Raw genomic sequence first — 23,532 nt, 5'->3', positions numbered from 1 at the left:
TATCAGTGGGATTTTTAATCGAGTTAAAGACAAAGGCAAAGAAAACAGAGAAAAAGCCTGCGGCACTTGGACCCTTTCTAAACAACTCCAGATCGTGATCAGGAAGGATGGGTAACTGGGAGGCAATGGGTGATACCCACAGTGGGCCTTTGCCAACAGCAGACGTGAAAAGACAACCTGGACCACTCCAACGATCTCTAACCAATCTGAAGTCTGTAATGATGGCGGAGGCAATTAGAAGCAGATGCGGGCAGGGTAGGGGCATAGAAGGGATTCAGAACTGAGCCCACAGAGAGGTGCTGCAGGCCAAAGCTCGTGAAAGCAGAACCCAGTCAAGGCAGAGAGCATAGGGAGGGAAAGAGAAATAAGAGACCAGAGTGGACGGAGAGACGGCCACAAGACAAGCACACGAGGTGAAGGCCACAGACTGCTGTACAATTTCAGCATAAATACATTTATATTATGTAAGATTAAACCAGAGCCTTTAGTCTGAAATTGTCTTTCTCAGCCTCGACTTCCCACAACTACAACATAATTAGTGTGAGTGATTAAAGCCCTGGTTAGCAAGAAATTTGCATAAACATGACATGTTCTGAAAAAGTTATACTTGGCACATGGCTTTTCAAATGACTTTAACTCCCCTGCAAGGAGCCAGGAGCCCGTCACGCTACATAGACTCTAACTTCAGTTGCTTATGAAGCCTAAGGCAGGCAAGTGGTGTGCTGAGAACAGTGGGTTGTATTTAAAAGGCTTATTCTAAATTTGCTTTGTTTTGTTTTTGAGACAGAGTCTTAATATGCAGCTCTGGTTGACCCGGAACTTCGTAGACCAGGCTGGCTTTGGATCACAGAAATTCACCCGCCCCTCAAGCACTGGGATGAAAAGAATTGGTCATCATGTCTGGTTTGCACCCAAGTTTTTAAAACTTGAGGAGACATTACCCAAAGGGGCTGAGAAGTTTCCTCTGAAGAAGAGGACCAGGCCTAACGCGCTCCGCTGCTTTGGAACCCAATCTTCCTTAGGAATTCCAGACTAACCGTTACTGGAGCTTCTGCTCATCCCGGAGCCAAAGAAGACTTTTTGTTTTGAAAGTTATGATGTGGGAAAAGATTATACAGACATCATCACTATTGTTAAATAATCAATCAAGTGTTTTATAATGTACCTTTAATTTGATATTATGTAAAAGAGCAAGGGAAGGTCATATCTACTGCTAGGTTTGGCTTGCAATTCTTTAAAAAAGCAAAATGGCTGGCAGACATTAACAAGAATAAGAAAAAAACAATCAAGAGGCTATGCACATAAACCCCTAGATTTCAGACCACTCTTGACAGGTATGATAGTCACACGCCACTGTATGGGGACAGTCAGGCAGGAATCGGATGTCCCACCTACATGCTTTGGAAAAACCAATCCAGATTCTCCTAGTGGTGTCCCGTTGCTGCCATTGCTCTGGATATTCTAGCTTGTAACCTCTACTCTAGATTGAGGAGACCTGGAAATCCCATTCATACACAAATAGCGGGATTTCTGTACTTAAGGACCCAGGTTGTATTACGACTTCAGACTGTCCCCCGTGAGCTCCGTGTTTAGGTATGGTTACAGGCAGCCCTACCTGCACCCCACCCTTACCCTTCTACTTGCCACATTCCCCTTACCTTTTCTGTCCGGCTTGAGGTTCCTATCCACTGGGGGTGGTTCACAGTCAGCAACAGGAACTGGCCTCCTGGGAGGGGTCTTTGGGCTGGACCTGAAGCCCAAATGAGCGGGAGGAGTGACTTGCATCCCAAATGAAGAAAAGTCGAAGGTCCCAGGGGTCATTGGCACGTAATTTGGTTCCTGAGTTGGCTCTGTAAAGCTGCTGGATTGTCGTGGTGGCGAGTTGGGGTTCATGGGGACATAGTTTTCATCCGGCTCTTCGCCTGAGACACCACCCACTGTCAACACAGTTTTGCTTTTCTAAAACACACATACATTTCTCTTAATAAGCAAAGCCACTGTTGCACATGAAGACACAGTTATCACATCTGCCCATAAGGGGTTAGTTTCATTTCACGGTCTCAGAGTCTTGGGTACTAAGTATGAAGATTCAGACAGTGCCACCATCAATACTTACAGACTGGCTATGGAAGCCTTCCAGGGAACTAGATCTATCACTTGGAAAGGTTCGTGGAATATCATAGCAGTCTTGAGAAACAGCATCTGGAATTAAGAAAATAACCTGTCAGCTTTGGTTTCCACTTCTCCAGTCTGCTGGTGTTCCACTCTTCATGCTTGTCCATGCATGCATCCTTCACCCTCGAAGGGTCACTCGTCAGACAGGCTCTGGAACTCACACATCAAACAAACACTGAGATGCTTGCCAATATCACGACCTGACTGACAGCAACCGAATGTCCAAGCCTGGCATGAGAAAAGTTATCTAAAGATGGAGAAAAGAAATGGTATCCATTTTGAGCCATCTGGAGCCTAACATTTCACTGACATAGCTAGGCTATACAGCCTCTTTGGAAAGAGAGTTAGAAGGCCATGTGTGCTGGGTCATACCTACAACCCCAGCACTGAGGAAGCAGAGGCAGGAGATCGGCAGTTCAGGTCATTCTCAGGTACACATGGAAGAAAGGAAGGGAGGGAGGGAAGAATGACAGGGAGGGAGGGGGGGAAGAAGGGAGAATGGCAGGAAGGGAGGAAGAAGGAGAAAGCAGAAATTTGAAATTGGCATTGGAAGACTGAACACATACTGATAAAAGTAATTCTATGGTATATTGATTTTTTGGATTTTTTGCAACAGTTAGAAAACTACCACAAAACACAGAAATGCTAACGCACAGTTCTCAGGGCCTGTGTACCTACATCAGTGTTTTTTAACTTTATAATTTAAAAAATCTTAGAGAAACAATGATTGTAGCACAAAACCAGATAGGTAGATCAATGAGCTAAGAAGGCCCAGATATAACCCCAGGCAGCTACAGCCCCCCTGATGGTTTTTTACAATGATGCTAAAAATACACACAAGAGGGCTGGAGAGATGGCTCAGAGGTTAGGAGCATTGCCTGTTCTTCCAAAGGTCCTGAGTTCAATTCCCAGCAACCACATGGTGGCTCACAACCATCTGTAATGAGATCTGGTGCAGAATACAATATATGTAATAAATAAATAAATTAATTAAAAAAAACATCTTTGCTTTAAAAAAAATACACACAAGAAAACATAGTCTCTTCAACAAAGAGTGCTGGGGAAACTGGATATCCACCTGCAGAATAATGATACTAGATCCCAGTAGCTTATCCTGCAAAACTCACCTCCCAGTATGTCAAAGGCCTTACTATAAGACCTGAAACTCTGAAGATGCTGGAGGAAAAAGAGGAGGAAAGATTGCTGGTGTGCCCGGAGGTAAGGACACTAAGTCCCCTGAACCAGCAAGTGACAAATGAGACCGCAGGAGATCAAGATGCTTCTGTAGAGCAAAGGGAGAAGCAGATGAGTAAAGAGATGGCCTAGAGAGTGGGAGAAAGTCTTTGCCAGCTACACAACTGACAGAGGACTCATTCCAAGACCTACACATCAGAGTGTTCCCTGCAGCCCTGCTCACAACAGCCAGGCTAGGCGTCCACCAGCAGGGGAATGGACAGGAAAGTGTGACACACACACACACACACGGCACTCCAGCCATGAAGAAGTTGGCTCGACAAATAAAGCCCTTGCTGCTAAGCCTGAGGACCTGAGTTATTCTCTTGGACCTCCATGGTAGAAGGAGAGAACTGGCTCCTGAATATTGTCCTCTGCCCTCCTACACATCATAAATGAATAAACAAAGGCAAAAAAAAAACCCAAAATCTGAATGAACATGTCAGAATATGGATGCAACTTGAGATTATATTAGAGAATTATACAAATCTCATAAAAACAAACATGTTTTATAGTCACTAGATTTTATATTGACATATAAAATTGTACGTAACATGACAGCAGAAACAAAACTCTCTAGGAGATCAAGGGAACCAACAGGAACAGGGAGAAGGGAGGAAAGAAAGGTAAGGGACATGAGGACAATATGCTCAACACACAGCATTCAACTGTACCAAAACTTAAGACTCTTGGAGAATAAGCCAGACATAGTCCCCACTCCCAAAGTCTCCAGTTTGTGTTCACAAGCCCTACAAGATGGAATAAGACAAGCACCCCACAGTCAGTCAGCAAAGATGGACAGAGAGGACACTCAGTGCTCTAAAGACTGAAAAGCAGGAACAGCATAATGGTTTGATTTGAACAGTGTCATTTCCTATGAAGTCAAAAACATAAAAACTGCGATAGAGGAGGGAAGGGGGAAAACCCAAGAGATCTGACACAGAAGGGGCCATGATGGCACATGGTCACAGGCAAGAACATAGCCAGGACTACTTCTGTTCAGATAGCCCCCTTCTGCAGAAGTCCCAGAAGGTAGGAGGCATATGGCCATGCATTTCCAGGCATTAGATGATCCAGGTCTTTTCTAACTGAGCAGGCAGGCAGGCAGGCAGGCAGGTATACAGACAGACACACTTTTCAGGGAAGTACTGACTCTGACATCATGGCTATATGTATGGGGGCCAGGGCTACAGAAGAGAGATAAATACCCTTTAACACCATACTACACTGAAAGGAGCAATTACCGAGGAAAACGGGTTTTCCTGCATGTACATGTATGTGTCTGAATGAATGTGGTATACGTGCACATGTGCATGTGTGCCTTCAGTGAGTGGAGACGAGAGGGGATGTCAGGTGTCCTCCTGAACCATTCTCTTGCCAGGGTTACACACTTGAGCGGGCATTGGGATCCGAGCTTAGGCCTCTATGCTTGAGCAGTAAAGGCTTTGACCTATTGAGCCATGTCTCTAGCCCCTCAGAAAACCAGGCTTGACCCCTAACAGAGGAGAACCTGCTGGAGCTGACCTTTCGGTAGCTTGTTCAAATCCACGGTGGAAATGGCATTACTTCGGGATGGCGGCACGCCCGCTGCAGGAATATAGTAACTGCTGTCAGTGTCTGAAGCTGTGCGTGGGGCGCCACACGTTTCCACAGGAGACCGGTCGTGAGCTGGAAGTGGCTTTGGTGGCCGAGGTGGGGGGATATCAGGAATGGCGTCCAGCTTTGATGACTGTCCCAAGGTGCCTTTTGGAAATGTCCATGGAATCTGGTAAGTGTTCCCAGGTGTGGGCGGAATGTCATAACTGATAGATACATGTCTCATCTGAGCTTCCACACTCGAAGCCCCAGACAGGGTATTAAAGACGTACAGCTCTCCATCTGCTTCAGTGCTTGATGGAGACTCCTTTGGTAACACGTCATGGGAATAACTTCTGGGCAGGTTATAGAGGCTGGAGTCTACAGAGACGGATGGAGCTCGGGATGGAGGGCAGTCATACAGCATTTGCTGCTGAAAAAAGCCGTTCATTCTGTGTTTGCTCTGGGAGGAAGCAGGGGTCTTATGGGAAGGGACGTTGTCATTGCAGTCTGTCTCGGAAGGGATTGGCTTTGCAGAGTCAGCGTGGGTTCTGGATACAATTGGGAATGTCAAAAATAAAACAGTCAGGATAGACAGATTCGGTTGGACATACCTATTATAGCTCAGCAAATGAAGTATGTTTTTCTGTTAGACTGGGTTTGTTTTTGTTTTTGTTTTTGTGTGTGTGTGTGTGATCCATAAGATTCAGGAAGCATAAATGTTCTTTAGTTGCATATAATTATAAACCAACAAAACCACCACTACCAAACTGCCAGAAGCGTTCTCAATAATTCCCATCTTGTACTTGCCCATGCCCATTTGCACCAAGGAAACACACACACATATACACACACACCTCAGCACTGATCAGACACCACAGAACCCCAAACAGACACAAGGAAAGCATTTTCTACTAAGAACATGCAAAAACAAACAAACAAACATGATGGAGGAAGGTCATTGGCTAATAAAGAAACTGCCTTGGCCCATCTGATAGGGCAGAATTTAGATAGGCGGAGTAAACAGAACAGAATGCTGGGAGGAAGAGGAAGTGAGCTCAGATGCAGGGCAGCTCCTCTCAGAGCCAGAAGCGATGAAGCAAGCCGCCAGGTCAGACATGCTGAATCTTTCCTGGTAAGACTGATGCTACACAGATTATTAGAGATGGGTTGATCAGGATATGAGAATTAGCCAGTAAGGGCTAGAGCTAATGGGCCAAGCAGTGTTTAAAAGAATACAGTTTGTGTGTCATTATTTTGGGGCATAAGCTAGCCAGGCGACCATGAGCTGGGGCGGCAGGAGCACAGCCCACAGCTCCCTACTACACAAACAAACCCCGGCACCCATCCAGATTACAAAGTTCATCAATCGCTCTTTAATTTTGACAAACTGTTCTGCAAACCCAAAAACCAAGTGGGAACTGCAGAGGACTTCCAAGGGGACAACAGGCTTCTCTCTTTGGAGACACTCAGCCCACACTATTAAAAGGAACAAAATACATGGTACAGGGTTAACTAACTCCTAACAATCATAGGAAATCTCATTTGAGATAGTCCTGCTTTGGATATATTTCCAGTACCTGCAAAAAAGATTAATTATTAGCCGGGCGGTGGTGGCGCACGTCTTTAATCCCAGCACTCGGGAAGCAGAGGCAGGAGGATCTCTGTGAGTTCGAGGCCAGCCTGGTCTACAAGAGCTAGTTCCAAGACAGGAACCAAAAGCTACGGAGAAACCCTGTCTTGAAAATCCAAAAAAAAAAAAAGATTAATTATTCTTATTTCTAAACTTATGGATGTGTGTATGCGCACATAGGCGGGTACCCGAGGAGGCCACAGAGAAACCAACACCCAGGAACCGGAGTCACAGGTGTCTGTGAACTGCCTAAGTAGGTGCTGGGAACAGAACTTGGGTACTCTTCTAGAGCTGAACCCGCTCTTCACCAGTGAGCCACCTCTACAGTTACACCTGGCTCTGTGTCACATCTGCCCTGGGTCCCCTCCCACTCTGGGGCAGAGACGTCACACTACACTAGACTACTTACCTTCTCTCTAGCTTTGTCCCGCAGGACCTTTGCTCAGAGGCTAGCATCTCCCTCAGTCTCTACTTAGAAATGGCCACCAAAGCTGCGCACACTGCACTGGAAGATTCTCTCTCGCCCCTTCACCTTCTCCACGGAATGGGGACAGCTCTCATCTTCTCATCGAACTCCGAGTCCCCTATTTTCCAAGTCCTATCCTGTATGATGTACTATCCATACCCTGCTCACATGGCCCAGTGCAAACTGCATTTCCTTTACAAACTAGCTGTCCTTGGCTGTCATGGACAAAAGTGACTCCACTCGGACTCTTTAGCTTCAGTATCCTCGAAGCTTGATTTCCTGCAACCCCTACCACCAGTCATGCCCTGAGTTTGAGTCCTCCCTCCCTCCCTCCCTCCCACTTATCTGTCCCCTGCTGTTTCCACTCTACTCCAAGTTCAGACAAATCTCTGTGACACCCTCAGCACAGAACCTTCCCCTTCCAATCTGCCCACTTGAGCTAACACCAATATTTTCAAAGCATCGTTTTTATAGTATTCATTTAATTAGAGAAAATTGTATAGATTGCTAGAGGTTGTTTGACTCTAAGGCCAAAGACCAGCTCAGAGTATCAAGGCTCCCAGTAATACTTAACGATATTTGTGCATGTGTGTGTGTGTGTATGTGTGTGTGTGTGTGTGTGTGTGTGTGTGTGAGAGAGAGAGAGAGAGAGAGAGAGAGAGAGAGAGAGAGAGAGAGAGAGAGAGAGAGTGTATGTGTGTGTGTCAGGGGCTGTTGACAAATTCGCAGAGCTGGGTCCTTCCTTACATCTCCACATAGTTTCTGAGAATTGAACACAAGATGTCCGGCTTGTGTGGTAACTGAACTATCTTACTGACTGCCTTTTTTTTAAATCTTGAAAACAATGTTCAAACTATTCTTGTAGAATTCCTCAAGTGCCCATGCAAGCTGTAAAATACGTACCTCCTTCAGTCTGCATGTGGGATCTCAAAGCGTGAGGAAAGCTTCTGAATCCCGCCAGCCTAACTCTCGTGGTGGGAAAGAATACCTACTGAGTTATCTCCAATACTAGAATAGGATAGGGCACTGTATAGCTAGTATGGAGTAAAAAAACCAGAGAAGGCTGGCAGGATGGCTCGGTGAGTATAGGCCTTTACCATCAAGCCTGAGATTTCCCTGGAACCTACACAGTGGAGGAGAAAAGCAACTCCTTTCTGATTTGTCTTCTGCTGTGCACACAAGTGCTGTGGTATGGGTGACCGCCCCACCACATACACACACATATAAACAAACGTTAAAAGACAACAAAACCCCACCAACCTAGATGGATATTTCAGCCTAAGAGCCTGGAGAGAGGCTTCCTTGAGGAACGTGTGTATCAGCTAAGTCCCAGCAGGTAGAAAGAGTGTGTGTGACCAGTGCCACCTATGTCTGAATCTGTAAGTGCTTCCCACTCACTCTCTGGCTTCTTCACAAGGTTCACTTGAGAGCTCCCAGGGCGACTGCATCTCAGTGCCCTGTGGAATCAGTTTGTATCTTCACAGCAACTAACGTAATAGTGGGCATGGGTGGGCAGTTCAGAAATGTTTGTTATTTAACTGTCACTCTGATAAAGTATCTTACGCAGACATTTCTAGAACAATTTCTCCAGGAGCAGTAAATGTGTTGTGACAGTGATGAATGAGAATGCGGTCACAAAAAGAAAATGCACTAATCACTGCCTCACTTAAGATCAGTTGGCTTCTTAGAAACAACAAACCACCCAAAAGTAACGGTGAGTCTCCATAAGGCAAAGTCTCTGTTAGTGGCACAGGGACAAGGCACAAGTGTGCAGCCTCCAGCCTTCACAGCAAACAAGCACAGTTGAGTTAGAACTGGGCACTAGTAACTACTGTTGGTTTACACAGCTTTCTTGCTCTTACAGGTAAAATTCCATTATAACAAACAGACAGAACCATCTGCGGAATGTTCCCACGCTCCTCCCGCTATCCCCGGGAATGTTTCACAGAAGCTTTTTCTGGGGGGAGGGGGTGAGCTCTACATTCTTTTGGTTTGCTTGTTTGTTTTCAAGACAGGGTTTCTCTGTGTAGTCCTGGCTGTCCTGGAACTCATTCTGTAGACCAGGCTGGCCTCAAACTCAGAGATCCACCTGCCTCTGCCTCCTGAGTGTTGGGATTTAAGGCATCTGCCACTGCACTCTACAGGTTCTACATAACAAGTATTCTCACAAATACTATTCTAATCAACAATCACTTTCTTAACACTGAGAAAAGAAATGCTTTTGTTATAAAGACAATAGAGCTTAAACTCCTCAGCACACGGGTTTATAAACATCCTGTGTGCGCTATGCAGGTCACTGGTCACTTTTGTCCTGGGAATCAATGCACCAGCTGGCAGTGCTGTCACCGATGGTCACAGGCTATTAGCAGCAGACACTGGCCTGTTACTGATCTTCCGTTTTCCTGTTGCTTCTTCAGATAGTGAAATAACTGTGCTCTGACCTCCTCTGCCGCTTTATGCTTTCTAACTTCCCCAAAAGCCAAGGATGACCAACTTAAAATATCTTTGGGATTATAGAACGGGATATGTGTGTAGAGGGGGTGATGACCCCCATACCAAGCATTGGGGAAAGGCTTTTTGGACCCTCTGGGTCAGTCATACACTCCATAGATTTCTATTCAAAAACCTGTAAAATCAAGGCTTGGGGGTCAGCACTGCTCCGTGTCTGGGGAAAAAGCTTTGAAAGGGTCACAGCTTTCAGTAGTCTATTTGATTTCATGAAACATCATTGCCCCCCAGTTCACCTAGCCTCTAGGATTTGCCATATTGGGATTTTACCTGCACGATTAGTTTCTCACACAGATCCAAAATTACAGCACACTCACTGCAATGGGATCGGTTTGCTTTCAAATTCTTCCAGTAGGAGGTACTCCTCTCCTTCTTCAGAAACAAAAGATGACCCTTGTCTGGTTTATAATCACATAAGAAATGGAGCAAGATCACCATTCACAAGTCAGTGACATCTGTCAAGCAAGTAACAAAAACTGCGAGACTCTTTCCAAAGAGCCTTGTAGATACACTGTGATCGGCCATGATGGCAGAAATGGTTTTATCAACAAGAGACCTCCCAGATAACGGAAAACATTAACAAACCTATAATACAAACCTGCAGTGTAAGCCTACTGAGATGGTTTCATGTAAGCTAGGCTTTTAAATTCTATGCACACACGTGTACATATGTGTACATGCATGCACCCACTCACACACACACATGATGGCATGTATCATGTACCTGGTGGGTTCAGGCTTCTTGCTCTGACAGTTGATCAACAAGAGGTAGTCCTGGGGGTCATCCTGGAGTCCTAGAGTGTCTGGGTGTGGCGGGAGGCTGATGAGCTGGTAAGAAGGAGGTAGTGCTGCTGAGGAAGAGGCTTCCAGCTGGGCGGAGGCTGGTGCTGTATTCAGAGGGAAAGGTGACTCAACTGGTGCTTGCGAGGAGCTGCCAAGGGGCTTCACGGGATCTGCAATAAAGTTTAATTTTCTTCAATCTATCACAGTTTAAGGCTTTGTTCATGTTGTTAGACTAAACAGTTTTGAAGATAAACTCTTTTAATGCACGAAACCAGAATAAATGGTACATGTTGGTTAAAACTACACTACCCAAGGCCACAGGCAGCACGTGTTCAATGCTAGCTATTCTGAAGGCTGATGTGGAAAACAGCTCACACTCAGGAGGTCAAGGCCAATCCGGACAAAAGAACAAGATGGCACCTCAGAACAAAGCAGCAAACACCATTTACTTAGCCACATTTATGCGCTGTTTGATTCTTGTCAGAGATGTCTGAAGGACAACCTTCCCTTTATCCCGGGGCCCTAAAGAAGTCTCAGTTGGGGCTGAGGAGATGCTCCGTTAGTTGGTAAAGTGCCTGCCATGCAAGCAGGAGGCCTGACTTGAGATCCCCGAAACACGCATGTAAAGCCAAGCAGACCCCTAAAGCTCATTGGCCACCTAGTCTAACCCTCTTGAGCTTCGAGCAGAGTGACAGACTTTGACTCAAAATGAAAGGAGATAGAGAAAGACATGATACCAACCTCTGGCATCCACACACATGTGAACATGCATGTACACACGTCTATATACCCTCCTTATGAGACTACGGTAATGGAACTCTAAACTATACTTAGTCTTGAAACTTACATTTAAAATAAAAATGTTCTATGATCTTAGCAGGACACATTTTTAATGCTAATTTAATTTACTGTGCACAGGTGTTTTGCTTGCACATATGTCTGTGCACTGTAACTACATGCATGCTTGGTGCCCTTGGAGGGCACAAGAGGGTATTGGGTGCTCTGGAAGTAGAGTTACAGGTGGTCACAAGCTTCCATGTAGACACCAGGAATGGAACCTGTGGCCTTTGCAAGAACAGCCAGTACTCCAAACCACTGAGCCATCTCTCCAGTCAAGAGACAGGCATCTTGTTTGTTTTGTGATTACCCATCCCCCATGCCGAGGAAGTGTTTTCTAGGTCAAGCCAGTCTGGCAAGGACAGCTTTGATGGCCACAATGCTGATGGACACTCCTGGGTCTGCTCTCTAGGCTATACCCAGGGTGCTGCTCATTCTTTCCTTTCTACTTCTCCCTTGGCTTGGGGAAAATCTGTCTAATTCAGAGGCTAGTGAAGATGAACTCTTCATCGTCAGCATCAGAGCCTCTGCCCTGGGCTCCAGCATACCGGGCAGTTTGCAGAATTTTCAGGAAAAGACAGTCAGTGAGCAAAGAAGCAATTCACACATCCCTTAATCATGTTCCAAAGTGATAAATGAAAACTGTGCAGAAGGATATGACTGGAAAATAAGTTGAGTAAGTTGTATGTCTAGAAATAAAACCCTCTGCAGTTTCTGACACGACAAAGTACAATTTTAAGGGCCCTGGCAGATGGCAAGGCCATCAATAGCCAAGGAAAAGGCAATATTCAGATGTGAATGAAGGAACAGAAAGGAGAAGGCTGAGGGAAAGTCAGGCTTTAAAAAAGGAAATATGCAAAACATGCTAAAGGGTTACTGTGCCATCAGCTCTGACTGAGCACAGTCATTTAACCTGACGACCTGAGTTCCGCCTCCATGACTCCCTGGTGCTCTGACTTCTGCTCTGTGATGTGCATGTGGGCACACGTGTGCCCACACACAGATTAAACACTCACACACAAATAAATGATGTCAATTAAGATTTTTGAACTGTGCCTAAATCCTCTCTAACTTAAGATTTCCGTCAGAGTCAAACGGCCCCCAAAAGACTGCTGTTGGACCTTACAGGCTGTGACTTCAGCCACTTCTGGGCCACAAGCCCCACAGCCTAGACCACTCTGCTCTCTGTCTTGTTTGGATTTCTGATCTTCTGCTCTCTCTAGGTATCTTCCTAAGAACAAACAGTGCTTCAAAGTCTGCATTCCCATGTAAAATCATTTCCCGTGTCTCAAATCAGAATGCACCAAGAGTATGATTAACACCTTTAAGGCCTAACAAGCCCCTGGAGCAAACGCCTAATTGGAATTTCCTTAGAAAGCTAATAGGCACCTCTAAGGCGAGACCTTCCAGCAAGTCTTCAGCACAGAATGGGAGATTATCATTCGAGTAGATCCACAAAGAATAAACTGGCTCACATGACCCCCTCGCCCTATGTGTTGGTTTTTACTATTTAGGAGCATTATATATATATATATATATATAAAATGAAAATTTAGTGGCCCAGTGAGATGGTTCAATAGGTAAAGGCATTTGCTGCCAAGCTTGATGACCTTAAGTCTGTCCCCAGGACCCACATGATGGAAGGAGACTCCTGCAGGTTATCTGTGACCCAGTAGGACCCACGTGATGGAAGGAGACTCCTGCAGGTTATCTGTGACCCAGTAGTCACTGCCAGCAAAGCAAACTGCAGCTTCCACAGACTTGATCCACCAAGCAGGATTCTGAACCACTCACTTCACAACTTGTTTTCTGTTTCAAGTACAAAATGCCTCTTCACTTTGCAAGCCTCTATTTACCACAGATTTCAAAGCCTTCTTGGAGCCTTTTAATCCATAGATGTTGACAAATGCTGCCATTCTTATTCAGCGACCTGAAAGTCCACTGTGGGGTGGTGTAGATGTTTATGAGGTGGGGCTATCTCTAGATAAAGGATTCCCTAGTGGAATGTGAATGCTGAAATTCTTAATCTGAGCTAGAATGTTTTAGCACACTTATGTGTTTATATGTGTGCAGATAAACACATATAAAACCTTGAAGCAATGCATTGACAACCTATGATTACACAGTAGTAATAATAAATAATGCTTGAATAAAAATGGTAAGAAGAGAGCTGGGCGTGGCAGTACACACCTTAAATTCCAGTACCCGGGAGGCAGAGCTGGGCGTGGCAGCACACACCTTAAATTCCAGTACCCGGGAGGCATAGGCAGGAGAATCTGAGTTTGAGAGCTGTGACAAAAGAAAAAAAAGACTGAAAAGAAAAAAATGTTTCTTTTCACTGGGTCTGGAGAGAAGGATTACTGGTTAAGAGCACTGGTTGCTCTTCCAGAAGACCCGGGTTCAATTCCCAGCACCCACATGGTGGGTCACACCTGCCTGGAACTCCAGTTCTGAGGACCTAATACCATCTTCTGATTTCTACAGGCACCAGGCGGGCGAGTGGCACACAGACATAATGTGTAAGAGGGTTTGCACGTATTACATGTTCTTGATTAAAAAATACTGCTTTATTGAAGGGTTGCCACCCTCGATCCACCACGCCAAACTCTTTCCTTTTCACATCTGAGAAAAGATTTTCTATGTCTACGTAGCCAAGAAGGACCTTAAACTTCTGGTCCTCCTGCCCCCACCTCTCAAATACTGGGATTTACAGGCATGCATCATCATGCTGGGCTTATGCTGTGTGAAGGATCAAACCCAGAGCTTTGTACCGGCTAGGCAAACGCTCTACCTCCTCAGTCTGTGTATGTTTCTCTTAAATGCCAGTGTATCTCGCTTACTAACGGGAAGAATACCAAACTGAGAACTGCATCTTTAAAACTGAACTACTATGGTCTGGATGCTTTGAGTAAAGCAGTCCTGGCGACTTTCTAAGCGCACGCCCTAAAATTAGCCCAGAGGTTTTGCTCGATATCGGAGGTTCCTGCAGCCCCCGCTGGTCCTCCCAGTGCTTATTTAGCAGAGTGAACAGCTTCCACCTTGGTGTGCCCAAACAAAAAAAGTCAATCTACACATTTCCAAGAAAAACAAAACAAGCCGAGTCAGTCTATCCTCAAATCCTCTAAAGAAAGCCTCCATGGGAGCCACACACAGCTCATTGCGCTAGGAATGAAAAACAGGACAGCCGGCCAGCATTCTCCGTGTTCAATAAGAGCAGCGGTCACCTGGGGCAGCGGAAATAACACAGTAATGATATTTTGAGGGGTTCCTGGAATCAGAACATAGGTCAGCTTTTTCCCTTCCTTTTGTTTTCAGGGGAAAATAAGCTATTCTCACAGGGAACAGGAGCCATTGCTGTCCGGGCCATCTATTTCTTCCCACATCTGCATTGAAACTCAACAGAAGAAAAGCATCCTGAGGTATCAGTCAACGTTTGAGCAAAGAACCGTGCATATCCAGCCTTCGAATGGAGAAAACAGGGCTTAGGGACAGACCCAAGAAAGGCAAAAGTACCTGTTACTGTTTGGGGATTAGTTATGAGGTATGGTTGGAAACAGTGGGCATAGAAGAGGGCCCTGGTTTAATATACAGCACCCACATGGCAGCTGACAACTGTCTGTAACTCCAGTCCTAGGGGACCCAACACCCTCTTCTGTCCTCCACAGGCACCAGGCAGAATGTGGTGCAGAATAATATACGCAGGAGAAATGCCCACAATTCAAAACAAAACAAAACCCACTGTCTCCAATTTCAGTTCCAAGGGATCTGATGCCCTCTCCTGGCCTCTGCTGGTACTGCACATACATGCTGGCAGATCATCTAAATACATACAATGTAAAATAAAATTTAACCCAGGTGGTGGTGGTGCATGCCTTTAATCCTAGCACTTGGGAGGCAGAGGCAGGTGGATCTCTGCGAGTTTATAGGCCAGCCTGGTCTAGAGTTCCAGGACAGTCAGGACTGTCAAAGAGAAACCCTGTCTCAAAAAACCAAAATAAATAAAAATAAATAATTAAATAAATTTAGCCAGGCACACGTGCACATGCGCACGCACATACACACACACACACACACAGAGACAGAGAGAGAGAGAGAGAGAGAGAGAGATTGAGAGAGAGAGAGAGAGAGAGATTTTATTAAAAATGGTAGCAAACCTAACGGAGAACACAGACATCCAGTCCTGATCACACTAGCTAAGCGCGGCCACAAAGCTCTTCTCTGTTAGGATTGGATACAGAGCTTCAGATTCAGTGAAGTTATGCACTACAAATGTATGAGGATGTAGAACACTGGTTTTTAAAGCATGTTCCGCAGCTTTCCACCACATACTGAAAAGTAGAATTACAGAGTACATTGCTCTTTCTGGCTCGCTAACATGACGTAATAACCGGTCACCCTTCTATAGAGTTAAGAAACTCAGCTTATACATCAACACAGCACATCAAGACTATCGGCTGTTTGGGGCCGACAGGTAGAAGGAAGCTGTGAGAACATGAACTAACAGCATCTAAGATGTAATTCCCACCCTGCTTCAGGCGCTGTAGAAGGATCGGGGACACTGAAACCTAGGGACCCATGGAAAGAACAAGTCAGGGCTCTGATGAGCAGTGCTGCTCTGGCAAACGCTCAGAGCACACAGCCCACATCTGAACAATGAATTCCTAAGCAGCTCACGCTCTTCTGTCTTTCACGTGTGGCTGCGAAGACCAGTCAGCCTGAATGTATTGCTAACTGTTTCTAAAGACTTCAGCGTTCCGCCACTGGAAAGGCAGCTTCAGGTTCTATCCCTAAAAATACCCTCGTCAAGCCAGTGTGTAAGCAAAAGCTGACAGGATTCTGACCAACCAATCCTGACATCTAAAAATCAAGGAAAATGTTCCATTAAATATTTAAAAGACCACTCCGCACATTTATCACAGAGCATTTAAAACGTGTCTTTTTCAGGAAAGTAGGAAGGGCACACCTGAAGGGGGAGAGGTCAAAAGGTCAAAGGGGGCAAATGGAGGTGATGGGATATTTAAGACACAAAGCCCAAGGGGACCCACTTGTGGCAAGGAAGGGGATAAGGCAGAGGTGAAGGTGGGAGGGGCCAATGATCATGGGCGGAGCAATAAGAAACAAAGCATAATAACGCATATGCATGTCACGTCCTATGATGCATGAGGCGTATTTTTTGTATTATAACAAAAAAAATTAACTGGAAATGTTCTCAGGCCAGCAAAGTCACTAAAATGGGTACAAACACTTGCTGTCAACTTGAATTAAAGCGCCAGGATTCCTACATGGGGAAGAGAAAACAAACTTCTACAAGCTGTCCTTTGACCCCGCAGCACTCCTGGGCCCAAGCTCACAGGGCAGCATGCGCATGCCCATTCCCCAAATCAGCAAAATGCCAACGTTCAAAAATAGTTCCTATCACTGTCTTCATGAGGACAGTTATTTAGACACTGGTCCACGCCAATTAAGTCTCTGGAAACCTGTAGAACTTTTCCTCAAACTGCCTGAAGAGTTCAGTGCTCACTCTAAGTGTCAAACTCCTATTGTAAAAACAAAATAATGAGGCATATAACTGAAAGAACAAAGAATTTTGTAACTTTCTTAAACTATAGTAAAATAAAAAAAAGTAAGGACTGCTTAAACTAATAGTAAAAGCCTTAAGCTCTGGGTGTGGAGAGATGGATCCAGGTTCAATTCTCAGCACATGGCCACTCAAAACCATCTGTAACTCCAGTCCCAGGAGGTCTGACGCCCTCTGCAGGCCTTCTCAGGCATTGCATGCATGTGGCGCACAGACATACATGCAGGTAAAACATCCATACACATATAATAAATTTTTTTTTAAAAAAATCAAACAGAATGGAACCTACCTTCTGTGGGATTGAAGCCACAGATGTCACAGATACAACGAACCCACTTGTTCATGTCCTCCTCACTGTCTGCCACCAAGTAGAAAATCCAGTCAATGGTGTTGATATCAAAGATGTAGCTGTTTTCAAACTCCTTCTTGTTGAACATCAGCCCAACATCAACTTGCTGACACAAGTTTAAATCAATAATCCGGATAGGTTTCTTGGCGTGGTCGTTTTTGTAATACTCCAGGACATCGGGGTCTCCAGTCAGACGGCCACTGCGTAACACAAACCACCTTCTCTTCCATGCCTAGAAACAAGCAAACACCCGCTTGCATCAGGAAGGAATATTCTGTGGCGAGGCACATACTTCATAAAGGCATTGTCTGAAAAAGTTGTAACATCTTGTGTCGATTCCATAACACAACAAATGAAGGCAAGTATAAAATTGTTTCGATGAATAATGTTGGGAAAACGGCATCAGCCAGAGAATCAGGTCAGACGTTCTGCTAAGTGAAAGAAGCCACAGGGCAAACACTGTGATCCTGTGAGATGAAGCATGTACAGTAGTTAAATCCAGACAGGCAGTGTGTGTAGAATAGTGGTTGTGCCGCTGTTCCAGAAAGGGGAAGAGGAGAAGGTTCGAGAGAAGTGGTCAAAGTGTATAACAATGTGAATGTATTTAACAACACCGAACTGGTTACTCAAAGTTAGTTAAAATGGTAAGTTGCCAGTTATTTTACCCCTTTGAAAAATAGTGGGTTTCCATATCATAATGTCAAAGAAGGGCTGGAGAAATGGTTTAGTAGGGCAGAGTGTGCTGGGCGAGCATGAGTTCCAAGTTCAGGTCTCCAACACCCATGTAAAAAGCTGGACGTGACCAGGTGTGCACCTCTATCCCCGGCTATACCAGGTAGAGGCTAGAAGGCTCGCTGGGGTTTTCTGGCCACCAGCCTAGCGCTGGAGTCAGTGAGAGACCATGCATGAAAGGAATATACACAAGCACACTGTCTCCACCTCTACGCATGAGAGAATATACTTATGGTGCTTCTTTCCAAGATTTTAAACTAGAGAATCTGCTTTCTCAGAGTGAGACAACAGAGGAGGGAGAATGGGCTTGGGTGTTTCCCTGGTTACTTCCCTGGATTACCATTCTAAATGCATCCTATCTGATGTTCTACCTGAGAGCTGTATTGCTGAACTGTCGTATTTCTCTTCCTGACACACATACATGTGTCGCGGCCGCCTTGTCCAGCAAGAAGGACGCAACACCGGAGCTCTTCCTGCTGCAGTTTATTCAGGACTTTATTCACAACTTCTTTCTCTTTCCTTTTCTCTCTCTTCCTCTCCCTCTCTCTTCCTCTCCCAGCCCTTAAGTAGGCCTGGGCCGCCAACCCCAGATTGCCAGGTGGGCACTGCCCATAGGTCCACGCATATGCAAGCAGCTGACAATCATTGCGTGATAATAGCATAAGTCAGGCCTAGTTGATATTAGGAGTTGATTATCAGAGAGCACTCACTTTCAGGATCGCGGAGGGCAGGAGCCAGCACCATCAAGGTGCGACTCCACGCAGCTCTCTACACATAACCATCAGGTGTGACTCCACACGGCTCTCTACAGTTCCCCCTTTTTGTTTTGTAAAGCAACAGGCAAGAGCAGAGGTCTGATCTCTGTTAAAAATGGAACATGTACTAGTGTCTGTCCAGGTGTCATCCACCCAGAGAACACTAGACCTGTCCGGTGTCTTTTTACAGAGGTGGGAGTTAGACACCAACCCACATGCAATCAGACTTGCTCTTCTTGAGGTTGATGTATGCTTACCTCAAGTGCAGTGCGCAAGCCTCGCATCCTGTGCTCAAATATAGATAACCAAGCTTGAGGGGACTGTCCTGCTTCAATGGCCGTGAAGGCCTGAATGATCATAACTGCATTGCGATGCTGTGAAACCCTTATGTGACAGACGCACCACAGGCATACCAGGGAGGCAAGCACCATTAAGCCTGTTAGGGCTCCTAGCCCCGCCCACTCCTTCAGATGATCCGTGGCTGTGATGATCCAGGAGGATAGTCCTTCTGCCAGGCTGGTATCCGTGCGTGTGGAATTTGCAGTTGCAATCGCCACTCACAGCTTTTCCAGTTGTTCGAATTCACCAGACCAATTACCTAAAAGATATCTAGACAATTCTTTAGACAAATTAGCTGCATGGGTAAAATTTTTATACCACAATCCACCCTCACCTTCTGAGGGCGACCACTCAGCGTTCCCTAGTTCCTGATATCTCGGCTGGGACCTCCAAATGCTGTTCAGGGCCAGATTATATAGAGATAGCCATGCCCCAGCCAAACCCACCAGAAACCACTCTCCTGCCATCAGGAACTGCTGAAGGGCTCCTGCTCAGAGCAGCTGTTTGCTCTTTGGCGCTCCCGCTCCAGTTTGTCTTAGCTCCAGCACTTGTAGTTGTATTTGCTGATGCTCCTGGCACTGCTGTAGCATCTGCCAGGCTAGGCACTGACTGGGCTGAGGCAGTGTGCTTTCCACCACAGCGACCTAGCAAAGCTCTGCTCCAGCTGCCTTCTAGCCCCAGCTGCAGTTGTTCTGGGTCCAAACTGGTGCATGGAGTGGAGCAGAACCCAGGAAAGCAGGCTTGCTGCTCTGCAAACACTGAAGGGTGGAGGAGAACCCAGGAAAGCAGGCTTGCTACTCTGCAAACACTGAAGGGTGGAGCAGAACTCAGGAAAGCAGGCTTGCTGCTCCAGAACCACTGAAGGGTGGAGCAGAACTCAGGAAAGCAGGCTTGCTGCTCTGCAACCATTGAAGGGTCCCCTCTTACACCATGTTTTAGGGGGTTTCGGTAATTCAAACCACGTGAATATTGAATAAATCCGTAGGCTCTCATCGTCTGTGGAGACAAAAACAGAGCCTCCTTTCTAAAGCATTAAATTCTTCCCAATACATACGTGGGACAACCTTGTTGGTTTATCCTGCTTTCTCGTGAAGGAAGTCAGGATTAACATATAAATTTTTAGAACGAAGTAGCTCATTGAGAGCCAGAAAAAAATTTGGTGCAAAGATAAAGCGCCCATTTGAACAAATGTTAGGTTCGTAACATTTCACTTTTAACCCGTCCACTCTTGTCGTGGATCCCCAGCCTTTACCTGAGGATTGTCTGGTGCACCCCCTGACTGCAGCAAGTTCTGGGCTCCATGGAGAGAGGTTTGGAGGTTCCCTGTACGAGGCCACCACCTATCACGGTCCCCCTCATCCAGCAAGAAGGACGCAACACCGGAGCTCTTCCTGCTGCAGTTTATTCAGGACTTTATCCACAACTTCTTTCTCTTTCCTTTTCTCTCTCTTCCTCTCCCTCTCTCTTTTCCTCTCCCTCAGGGCAAACATCTCCCAGCCCTTAAGTAGGCCTGGGCCGCCAACCCCAGATTGCCAGGTGGGCACTGCCCATAGGTCCATGCATATGCAAGCAGCTGACAATCATTGCATGATAATAGCATAAGTCAGGCCTAGTTGATATTCGGAGTTGATTATCACTGAGAGCACTCGCATTCAGGATCGCGGAGGGTGGGAGCCAGCACCATCAGGTGCGACTCCACACAGCTCTGTACACATAGCCATCAGGAGCGACTCCACACAGCTCTGTACACATAGCCATCAGGTGCGATTCCACACAGCTCTCTACACATAGCCATCAGGTGTGACTCCACACGGCTCTCTACACATAGCCATCAGGTGTGACTCCACACGGCTCTCTACACATAGCCATCAGGTGTGACTCTACAAAGCTCTCTACATACATGTACCAACGCACACACGCTATGCTCAATATTTCCTTTCTCTTTATCTTTAATACCATTCCTGAAGAAGGCTGGCGGAGTTGAAGTGATGACTCTGTAAGCAATAGCACTGGCTGCTCTTACAGAAGACCCAGGTTCAGTACCAGCACCCACGTGGCAGCTCAAACCATCTACAACTCCAGTTCCAGGTGATCCACCAACTCCTCTTCTGGCCTCCAAGGGCACCAGCACACATATGTTGAATATATACACATGCAGACAAAACACTCACATAAAATTAAATATATAAATCAAAAAATCTTTTGGAAGAGGCTGTGATTCTTACCGCCACCTTCTCTAAAGACTGTATGGATTAGGTAAAGCAGGACTAGATGGCAGACCGTCTTCTTTGTTAGCTTGGATCCCCTCAGATCTGGCTCTGGATCCCAAACCACTGCTCTGAGTTTTGTTCTCTGGCAGCTAAGCAGGAAAAGGCAGTACCTCTCACTTCCTTCCTAGGACACATGCACACTCCAGAACAAACCCTGGAGACAGGATGCCCAAGGATGGTACTCTGCAAACAGGGAGGCCTGAACCATGCATTTCTGCAGCTTAGGGCTATCACAGGTGGCCACTGTTCCACTCACAGCATGTCAATGTTTTAGTTTCGGAAAACTTTACCCACACACACGGCACCGATTTTCAGTAATGACCGGGATAAAGTCAGCCCCATGCCCAGTGCTTTCAGTAGGAGTTTGGTTTCCTGTGGTCTCATCACATCAAGAGTGAGCTTCGTGGCTGTGTTGCTGATGTAAGTCGACTCCCAACTCAAGTACTCCCGTGTCTTCACTAACACCTACAGATGTGTTCCCCAACTCAAGTACTCCCGCGTCTTCACTAACACCTACAGATGTGTGTTTCTCTTGTTTAAACCACCAAAAGCAGAATGATGAGCACTCCGTACCTTCTGTGTATCACAAATTTGGCAAATTTAACTAACAGGCACTACAGTACCAACCTAAAAACAGCTTCATTTTATTCTGAAAATACATGAAAAAAAAAGGATAATAACTAATATAATATCCATTTCTCTAGTAGCTATCTTGGGTTTAGCCTCCACATCAACCATTTTATAATAAATTAAGAAGGAGGAGCTAGAAAAGCACATAAGGGTCTGAGGGGAAAAGAGAGGGTCAAACAACCTACATGGCAGGCTTCATACTGTCCTCACAAATGACTCCATCTGGGTGATAACTCTAGGATTAATATGTTAGAAATATTTTAAATCATATCAATTATGTAAATTTTTAAACTGCTTTAAATTATATCAATTAGGTAAATTAAGAAAAAATATCTATGAGTATATCAGTCAGTGAGTTCCTCTAGGCCCCAGAGAGAGTAATTGCCAACAGTGAAGGAAACATTTCACATCCACGCAAACACTTCAGGACATAACAATGCTGGCAAAGCACCCAAAGCAACAGTGATAAATGCACAGGCACCCATCTATAGAAAACTATGTGTAATCCTCCAGGGGGCAATCATGCAATTCTTTTCCCTTTTTTTTTCTTTTTGTTTTTTTTTTGTTTGTTTGTTTGGGTTTTTTTTTTTTTTGAGATGTTTTCTCTGTATAGCCCTGGCTGTCCTCAAACTCACTCAATAGACAAAGCTGGTCTTGAACTTAAAGATTCATCTGCCTTTGCCTCCCAAGTGCTGGGATCAAAGGTACCAGCATGCAATTCTTTTTTTTTTCCAGATTATTATTTATTTATTATGTATACAGTGCTCTGCTTACAGGTATGCTGGCACGACTGAAGAGGGCACCAGATCTCATTACAGATGGTTGTGAGCCACCATGTGATTGCTGGGAACTGAACTCGGGACTATCTCTCCAGCCTCCAACATTCAATTAAGTATCAGTATTTGATTTTTCTTTGGTGGAAATAGGATTTCATGTTTCCTAGGCTAGCCTTGAATTCTTGATCTTTCTGAGTTCTGGAATTACAAGCATGTAAACACTTGGTTTATGTGGCACCGAGGACCAAGCCCAGGGCTTCCTGAATGCCAGGCCAGTACTCTTATCAGCCAAGCTAAATCCCCATCCCCTAACATCAATATTCTAGATGAACTTCCCAAGGGAGTAAAGAATGTGTCCAGAAGAAGGCAGCATGGAGTTCTGTGGATGTTCCAAGTAACAGGAAATCCTAAGGCGACAGAAACACATGGACGTAGCGCTGGATTACAAAAATCCACTTATTTAATTCAAATAAACAACAGCCCTCCTAGTCAGGGCGAGACAGTGCAGGCAAGACTCTGCGAGGCTCCGCCCCCACCCAGTAGGCCTGACCCAGCAACAGAGAAATAGAAAGAATGAAAACAGTTATTATTATGCAAGGCCATCCCAGGAACCTCTCTCTGCCGTGACTTTTCCAGACTGAAGAGGTTCTGTCTTTAAATACAGAAACGACTTTTAAAATTTTAATGGCTTGCAAGGAAATCTTTCTGAAATGCCTTGCTACATAACTGATTGAACATAATTCACCCATTCCCCAGTGGCTGAGGCAAGGTAGTACAGGCATCCGCTTCTAAACTGCATCTGGGAGAGGCTGCTGGGCTGTGGAGGGTCATTAGCCCCACATGACCAAGCCCCATGCTGGGTCTGCGCGGTTCACCTGATCTTTTTAAGGTGT

General features: G+C 45.6%; 1 protein-coding gene across 1 annotated transcript in view; it reads right to left on the bottom strand.

Moving 5' to 3' along the window:
- The window catches only part of LOC130863381 (GRB2-associated-binding protein 1-like), a 33,183-nt gene extending 14,895 nt beyond the window's left edge, over positions 1–18,288 (bottom strand). The window contains exons 1-8 of the mRNA XM_057753333.1: positions 18,241–18,288; positions 17,078–17,369; positions 14,857–14,859; positions 10,315–10,543; positions 9,908–9,988; positions 4,933–5,534; positions 2,117–2,202; positions 1,659–1,959 (exon numbers count right to left, since the gene is read on the bottom strand). Coding sequence (XP_057609316.1) covers positions 1,659–1,959; positions 2,117–2,202; positions 4,933–5,534; positions 9,908–9,988; positions 10,315–10,543; positions 14,857–14,859; positions 17,078–17,369; positions 18,241–18,288 — 1,642 coding nt within the window. The remainder of the gene's footprint in view (positions 1–1,658; positions 1,960–2,116; positions 2,203–4,932; positions 5,535–9,907; positions 9,989–10,314; positions 10,544–14,856; positions 14,860–17,077; positions 17,370–18,240) is intronic.
- Positions 18,289–23,532: the final 5,244 nt, after the last annotated feature.

Source organism: Chionomys nivalis, chromosome 21, assembly GCF_950005125.1.
Source record: "Chionomys nivalis chromosome 21, mChiNiv1.1, whole genome shotgun sequence".
Lineage (NCBI taxonomy): Eukaryota > Metazoa > Chordata > Mammalia > Rodentia > Cricetidae > Chionomys > Chionomys nivalis.
This window is presented reverse-complemented; position numbering and strand designations above follow the sequence as displayed.